This window comes from Fonticula alba, assembly GCF_000388065.1.
Source record: "Fonticula alba strain ATCC 38817 unplaced genomic scaffold supercont2.2, whole genome shotgun sequence".
Taxonomy (NCBI): Eukaryota; order Rotosphaerida; family Fonticulaceae; genus Fonticula; species Fonticula alba.
Genome location: NW_009242972.1, coordinates 1,225,615 through 1,233,570, shown reverse-complemented (window position 1 = coordinate 1,233,570; position 7,956 = coordinate 1,225,615). Strand labels below are relative to the sequence as shown.

The following is a 7,956-nucleotide window of genomic DNA, read 5'->3' as shown; positions in this document are numbered from 1 at the left end:
GGCTGCCGCCATATCGCCCCGAGCCCCGGATGGGCTCCCTCGCCCTTTCTCACCCAAGTCCAAAGAGTGAATGCCGAAGCGCATGCACACCTGGCGCTATCTTCCTCTTCCTGCCTGGCTCGAGGGTCGCGCGTCTCACGGCTGCTGCCATTGGCCTGCGACTCCATGGCCCCTACCACGTCCTGTTCCGGCCAACTGGCGATCGGCCCCCGCTTGTGCCCCCCCCCCCCCCCCCCCCCCCCCTCGCGGGCCGACCCTGGGGCGGGGCAACGAGCGCGCATTTTTCGACACCCACCTTTTTTTGGCGCGCTTTCACCGGCACTGGGGACGAAAAGCGCGCGCAGATCTCCCCGATGGCTGAATATGGCGCCCCGAACCCCAGGCACGCGCCGGCCAGCGGGCCCCAGACACCGGCCGGGACGGGGGGCGGTCAACAGCCGGAGGAGAGGGCAGGTGGCGAGTCTGTCCCCTCTGCGCCCTCCTCCGGCACCCACATTCGATGCCAAGCCCACTCGATTCAGGTAGCACCTCCCTGCCTGGGGCACCCTCAGCCCTAACTATGTTCCCTCTCTCGCCCCTTTCCCCGATGTACATCCTTCGCGCCTTTCTCCCTCCCCTCTCCCTCCCCTCTCCCTCGCCTCTCCCTCCTCCTCCTCCCTCCCCCTCCTCTCTGCTTTGGCCCTCTGCACCTATCAGGCCGCTCCCCCAGTCTCTCGAGCGCCTCCGCACGTCCCCGCCCCCGACCATGGTTGCTGACGCTTTACAACCCAGTCTTTCGCCCCTCCTTCTCCCTCCTTCCCCTCTGGCGGCTGCGCGCATTTCCCAAGGAACAGTTCGGGGTGCCGGTCTCCCTTCCCGCACCGTAGCAACCATTTCCACCCACGTCAACCCCGTTATCGATGCGGTTGCCGCCGCGGCCTCGGCCATGTCGGCCGCCGCCTCCTCGCCAGCCTCGCCGTCGGCCCTGTCGCCCGCCGGCCTTCCTGGTGCCTCGATGACCACGGAGCCCGGCCCTTTGTCTGAGCACGGCCACCCTGCATCATCGGTTGTCGGCAGTCCAGTCGCCTCGCCGAATGCCGGGCCGCTTGCTCCTGCGAAGAATGACTCTGCCCTGGCACAGACCATCCGGTCGCCGATTCTCTCGCCGCCGGTCCTTTCGCCGGTCCTTTCGCCGGCACCGCCGACCGACGATGTCCATGCCGCCTCCTCCCCTGGCCTGGTATCGCACCCGCACTCGCCCCCGGGGGCCGGTCCCGCGCTAGATGCCACGACCGCGGCCATCTCCAGCCCGCATCTTGCATCTGGATCCGGCGTGCCATCTCCGGCTCCGGAGCCCACTCCAAGCCAGCTGCACATCGACCCGCCGGCCGGGGTCGCCGATACTGCTGGTCGGTCGACCGCCGCCTCCCCGACCCCCGGGTCCCCCATCTCCGGACAGCCGGCTGGCGGTGCCCCGCCTTCAGCACAGCTGTCGGTCGGCGTGGATCCGGGCAGCGCGGCGGCCGCCGCCGCGGTGGCGGCCGCAGCCGCCGCCGCCGCCGCCGCTCAGAAGCAGCATCCGCCGTCTGTCATGTCGGTCCCCGGGGGCCACACACCGCTTCCCCACCCTACCGGCCTGCCGCCAGGCATCGGGCCCCACGGTCATCTGCCTCTGCTGGGTCAGGCCGGCTTCCCCCCGGGCCTCAGTGGTGTGCACTCTGCTCTGCTCGGAGCCGGTCTCGCCGGACAGTCGCTTGTCCCGCCACCCACGCACCCCGGGTCCCTGCCCCCGGGGCATGGTCATTTTGACGTGGATCCCAACCGGTCGGCAGCCGCAGCGGCGGCGGCGGCGGCCGCTGCGGCTGCCGCCGCCGCCGCCGCTGCCGTCGGGACTCCCCAGCAGGCGGCTCCGGCTCCCCCGACCCCGTCTGCTCCTCCCACGCAGACCCCCACGGCGATGGTGCCCACTCGGTTCAGTCCTCCGCCGCCGCTCGAGATCGAGCGGGCCCACTGGTCTCCGGCCCGCGATCACCTTCTGCTCGGCATTCTCTTCGGATCCAAGCGCGAGGGGAAGTTCGGTGGCTCGGCTGGCTCCGGCGGCGGCAATCCCCGAAAGGAGGCCTGGCGCGAGGCTACCGATCTCTTCAACCGCCGCTCCGGCCTGTCTTTCTCCCGGTCACAGATCAAGACCCGTGTGGTTTCGGTGCGTCTACGGGCGTCGGCTCACACATACATATATACACGCACACGCACACACACACACATGCGTGCTCGCTCTGCCCCCTCCACCATCACCTCCTCTGCAAATCACTCACTGTCTGTCTCTGCTCCTCTCTTCCCTCCCTCTTGCTCCCCTCCCACAGCTCAAGGCCCAGTTCAAGATTCAATACAATGGCAGTGGTAGCGACGGTGTCAGCCTCGGCTCGCGTCGCATCGCCACTCCTGGCACCGAGCAGAACCCCAGCGCCAGTCGGATCACCACGACCCCGGGCTTCCGGCGCAAGGTCGGCGCCAATGCCGACCCCCTGGAGGCCACCACTGCTCGGCTGATCTCGCTGCTCTTTGGCGAGCATGGGGATTCCCCCCGGTCTGGATCCGGCGCATCCCTGGTCATCCTCTTCCCCCCGACGGTGATCAATGCCGTGGAAAAGTACATCTTTGAGAATCACACTGCCTTGGTGAAGTCCATGAGCGAGGCCGGCCATGCGGCCCTGGCCATCTTCGAGGCCACCGGCCTGCCGGATGCCATGTCCAATCCTCGTGGCTTCGCCGAGGCGGTGCAGATCGCCTCCAATGCCATCGGCTTCGTGCCGCACGACTTCGCCCCGGTCAAGACCATTACCCGCGCGGCGCACATGGGCAACGAACCGGCCCCCGGGACCGGCGAGACCTATGGCAGCACCCGCCAGACGGAGTCGGGTCAGGGCGTCGGCCAGCAGGGTCCCCCTCCACCGGGGCAGGTGGCAAGCCTCCCGCCGCCCCCGCCGCCGCCGCCGCCCCCGCCGCCGCAATATCCCCCGCCGCCACACCAGCAGGCGCACATTCGTCCGCGCGAGCCCTCCCTGTCGCCCTCTCGATCGGTTCTGTCACGCACGGCGCATGCCGCATCGATCGCCGACGCGCGCATGCTTGACTCGGGCCCGGCTTCGCAGCTGGCACTGGCCGCGGCGGCAGCGGCCGCCGCACAGGCCGGCCAGCCGCCGCCGCCGGGGCAGCTCCAGCAGCCGCCACTGTTTGCCGGGGCCGAGGGCAGCCTACTCGGGGCCTATGGCACGCACTTCCCCCACCATGCGGCTGCTGCCGCTGCCGCCTACATGGATGCCAGTGCCGCGGCCGCTCTCAATGCTCAGGATTTGGGCGGTCCCCTGCACATGGCCGGTGTGGACCATGCGGCTGCGGCTGCCTCCTCGGCCGCAGCCTTGCTTGGTGCCCATCGGTACCCGGCAGTCGGCCGCGACGGGCAGCCTCCCCCGCCGCCGGGCCCCGGAGCCGGGCACCTCCTTCACCACCAGGCCCAGGGCCAGCACCCGCCCCATCCGCACCACCTGCCGCCTGGGCCACACCACCAGCCGCCGCCGCATGGGCTTCACCACAGCTACATGTATGATCAGCATGCGGCTGCGGCTGCTGCCGCGGCTGCCGCGGCCGCTGCGCACCACATGCACCAGCCTCCCCCGCATGGCCTGCACCCGGGTTTGCAGCACCACCACCACCACCCACCCGGGCACCATCCCTCGCACTCGCACCACCAGGGCCCCCCACCGGGACATGCTTTCCACCATTCCTCGGCCGCAGCTGCGGCGGCTGCGGCGGCTGCGGCGGCCGCAGCCGGCCACCATCTCCCGGGGGTGCATCACCACCAGCCATCGCCCGGCACGGCTCCCTCCCCCTCGCCACATCATCTCCATGGGGCCCCCCCTCCTCCCGGGCCGCCACGTCCCGGGCTGACCGGCGCAGGTGGGTCACCCATGCACGGTGCTCCGCCACATCCCGGTCTGGCTATGCCCTCGCTCTCGGGGCTTGCGCATGCCGGGCATCTCCCTCCGCCTGGCCACCATCACCCGCCTCTGCCACCGCCGGCCGGCTCGTCCCCAGCCCCGCCGCCGGCTGGCTCGGTGACCACCTCGTCGGCCGACACCCCGGCAGCCCCGCATCACCTGCTGACCCCGAGCACGGCGCCGGCGCCCACCTCACCAGGCGACCTGCCGGCCTCGTCTCCATCACTTGGTGGTGGTTTGACCGGGACTGCACCGGCGGCCCCGGCCCCGGCCCCGGCCCCGGCCCCGGCCAGCACCGTGCCCATCCCTCCGCCTGCCTCTGGTGGGGCAGCGGCGGCCCCCCCGGCGGTGGCGATCCCCACGCCGGCCAGCCCGGCCTCGATGCAGACCCCGAGCGTGGCCTCGCCCCCGGCGGTGGCGGCGGCCCCAAGTGCACCGGACCCTCCGGTCGATGTGCAGGAGGTCACCAACCAGGCTATGCACGCTCTGCTGGAGCTGATGGACCTCCACCCGGACCGGGTGACCGAGGAGGACCTCATCACCTTCGGCGAGCTGCTCACCGAGAAGCGGACTGCCATGCTCTTCATTGCCCTCGGCAAGGCGGGCGGCTCGGCCCGGCAGTTGGCCTGGATTGAGCGGAAGCGCAATGCCTCGGCCCCCCCGGCCGATCCCAAGCCCTCCAGCGGCGGCGTGTCCAGCCCCTAAACCGGTCCCAACTAGCTAGTCCCATCTCAGCTGCCTTGCTCTTCGTTTCTCTCCTCTTGGCGTGCTGGCCGCGAGCGACGTGTGCGCACACCTGCGTGGTGTCGGTTGTGCCCCCCCCCCCCCCCCTCCCCACACACACTGGCAAAAGCACCTCCGCCATGGTGGCCGGTTTTGAGACTGGATCTCCCTGCTACAACTGGAGCTAAATAATAATACACCCATGTCCTTGTTACTCTGCATGCGCAGATGGAGTCGTCTTTTCTTGCCACCCACACACACATACACACGTACACATGCACACAGAGCCACTCACGGGGGGTTCCCCGGGGCTCCGTGGCGGAGCGCCCCGGCCTGCGCGCGGAGGGGAGGAAGGCGCTTGGGATCCAGCTAAGTCCACACAAACGTTTCCCAGTTAAGCCACCGTGATAGTTACGGTCTGATTGGACGGTTTATCATGTGTTGTGGTGGTGTCGTTGGCAGTTGAAAGCCGGTCCTTTGGCGGGAATACCCCGCAAGCCTCGGTCTGGCTTGCAACGGGCGCCGCCCCCGCGAGATGGCGCCTGGGGCATCCACCCAGCCAAGGGCCCCCCGTGCGGGATCCAAGCGAGAATGAACGCGAGAGAGGAACGGGGCGGACAGCCAGCACACTTCCTCCAGGAGGGTCCCCGAGGAGACAGAGAGACAATCCAGGGGGGATGATCTGCGGCCTGCTCCCCCGCGGCCATCTCGGCCAAGATCAGGGCCGCAGGCAGCGCACAACGCGCAGCCCAGAGGCGATGAGTCCCCGTCCCGGCCCCTGGTGGAGGGCTGGGCTGGATTTGTCCACCTGGAGGGCTTGCCACTGGGCCCCAGGAAAGGGCCGAAGGATGGCTCTCTCCTGGGCCAACAATGGCGTGCCGCAGCCCCCCCCCCCCCCCCGCCCAAAGGCCACTGACCCTCTTGAGGGAGGCAACCATGCAGACACAGGAGGGCCGTTGTCCTGTCACCCGTTTGCCTCCCGTGAAAGGGGCCCCTCCCGCCCCCTCCCCCCCGTGAGCCGATCCATGATGGTGATCCCCTCCCTCCCTCTCCCCGCCTGGGATGTTGCGCAAAAAAGGAGCCTGCCCTGTGACCTTCTCTCGCCGCGCGCGCGCGCGCCGAGCGAGCACGCCTGAGATCCCCGAACCCTGTGTGCCCACAAGCCGCCTCCCTGCCGGGAAGAAGGAGGGGGATTGGCAGAGCGTTGAGCGCATCGACCGGCTGCACACGCAGCCGCAGGAGGGGAGAAGGAGGGGGGGGGGGAAAAGGCGCAAGGAAGAGGGCACACATGTCCACAGAGAGGAGGAGAGGCGTGGAGGAATGGGCGTGCACAGCAGAGGGGCAAAGGATGCGACAAAAAGGGGAGGAGGGACACGAGGCGGCGGCGCAGTTGGGGAGAGGGGGAGGGAATGCTGAGGGAAAGGGGAAGGAGGAAGGAAGAGAGGGGGAGAAGAGAGAGCCCCAGGTGCGCGCGCGGCAGGGCCACGAAAAACACGGAGCACACACGGGCGTGTTGTGAGAGGATTCGTAAGAAATCATCTGTATTGACTTGAGTGGCAGAGAGCGGCGCACTCCAGTGCGTGCACACGCCAATGTAGAGGTATCAAGGGCACTAGACGGCAGTCGGCACCGGCACCGTTGACAACAACAGCAAGGTGTTGCTAGGCCGCTGGTGGCGGGAAGCGAAGGACGCAGACACTGGAATAACTCGGCAGAGAGATTTAGTCGAAGAGACCTGCGCGTGGGGGGGGAGGAGAGAGACGATTCGGATGGGAGAGGCGGGGGCGGTCAGCAAGACAGATAAGGACATGAGGGGGAGGAGGAGGGGAGAGAAAGACAAGGAGGGAGGAAGCATGAGCGCGTGTGCGCGGAGAGAGTGGGGCGACGTACCGAAGCCCATATCCTCATCGGACTCGTCGGACTCGACCTTCTCCTCCTTCTTCTCCTCAGCGGCGGCAGCGGCACCACCGGCGGCAGCGACGGGGGCAGCGGCAGCACCACCACCGACGGAACCGGCAGCGGACAGGAGATCAGTGACGTTGTGGCCCTGGAGGGCGGAGGCGAAAAGGGTGGCCCAGATAGGCTCAATGGTGACACCAGCAGCGGTGGTCAGGTCGACGATCTTGTCGGCCTGTGTGTGGGTGCATGTGCGGAGGGAGGAGGGCAGGAACACAGCAAAAGGGGTGAGAAATGGCACGCGAGGAAAGGAGAGAGAGTGGGGAGGGGGCATCGGATGCGGGATTTCCTTTCTGCATCCGACTCCAAGGACAGGGTGGGGTAGCCCATGCAGAGGAGATGCGGAAAGATTGACGAAGTGTTGTGTGGCCCCCCCCCGGCCAGGGGGAGGGGGATACCCCCTGCCGCCCCCTCCACGGTGCCCGCCCTGGAGGAAGCCACGCTCAGAGAAGCGGTGAATTCCCCTCCTGCTTGTAGCCGGTGATGATGAGGTGTGGCAGGGTGATCCGACTCAAAGTACGGCCTCCTCCTCCTCCTCCTCCTCCCCTACCGGGGGGGTGGCGCACGTGGAACGCGCACAGTGGCGCCGCACAGAGGAGGAGGAGGGGAGACCGGTGCAGTGAGGATCAGGAGCTGCCTGCCCCTTTTGCCGGAGCACCAGGGCACAGGCATGCGCGCGTTGGGCGTACGCATGCCCCGCGAACATCGAAGATGTCTCCCCCGGGCTGCGACCCGCAGTCGCCACCGCTCAAGCGAGGGGCGGGAAGGGGAGAGCACGGGAAAAGACGTCCAAGCGCACGCGCGGACATCGACCAGAGAAAGAGACAGGCTGGAGAAGGAGCAGGAGCGGGGGGGGGATTCACCTCAACTGGGAGGGCGGCAGAGGGACGGCGGCGTGGAGGAGAAAGGAACAACAGGCAGAGGGGCGACCGAAGCAGAACGAGAGACAGAGAGAGGGGGAGGAGGGTGGAGGGGTAAACGTACGGTGACCTCAAGACCGCTGTCGTGGAGGATGAGGGAAGCGTAGACGCAAGCAAGCTCGGTGGACATTTTGAAGAACACGGAAACTATTCACAGCGACAAAAAAATATCAAACTGCGATTAGAGAGAGAGAGCTCCGATGGAAGGGCGAGGGGGCCGGTTTTTCTTATAGACCGCACCACGGCACACCCAACAGTATGACCCCCGGGAGGCCAGCCGGTGGCGTCACATCCCCCAGCGGCCCGTCTGCCCCCTCCTCCCCCCCCCCCCCACACACACACCCCCCCCCAGTGCCCAAGCCCACCAGAGCTCTCTTCCG

General features: G+C 68.1%; 2 protein-coding genes across 2 annotated transcripts; one reads left to right on the top strand and one right to left on the bottom strand.

The window, feature by feature from the left end:
* Positions 1–925: 925 nt before the first annotated feature.
* On the top strand, positions 926–4,682 carry H696_01302 (hypothetical protein; the record flags this gene model as incomplete). The annotated part of the gene is made up of 2 exons (XM_009495196.1): positions 926–2,182; positions 2,343–4,682. The coding sequence occupies 2 exons, from the start codon at positions 926–928 to the stop codon at positions 4,680–4,682; spliced, it is 3,597 nt and encodes a 1,198-aa protein (XP_009493471.1).
* A 1,542-nt stretch (positions 4,683–6,224) lies between these two features.
* Positions 6,225–7,831, bottom strand: H696_01301 (50S ribosomal protein LP1). The gene is made up of 3 exons (XM_009495195.1): positions 7,641–7,831; positions 6,591–6,831; positions 6,225–6,435 (listed from the first exon to the last, which is right to left on the bottom strand). Exons 1-3 carry the CDS (start codon positions 7,704–7,706, stop codon positions 6,422–6,424), a joined length of 321 nt encoding a protein of 106 aa, XP_009493470.1. The 5' UTR covers positions 7,707–7,831; the 3' UTR covers positions 6,225–6,421.
* Positions 7,832–7,956: the final 125 nt, after the last annotated feature.

Coding starts and splice junctions, on each gene's coding strand:
- H696_01301 (XM_009495195.1), bottom strand. CDS start 7,706: ATGTCCACCGAGCTTGCTTGCGTCTACGCTTCCCTCATCCTCCACGAC. Junction 6,832..7,640: donor ACAGCGGTCTTGAGGTCACC/GTACGTTTACCC, acceptor ACCCACACACAG/GCCGACAAGATCGTCGACCT.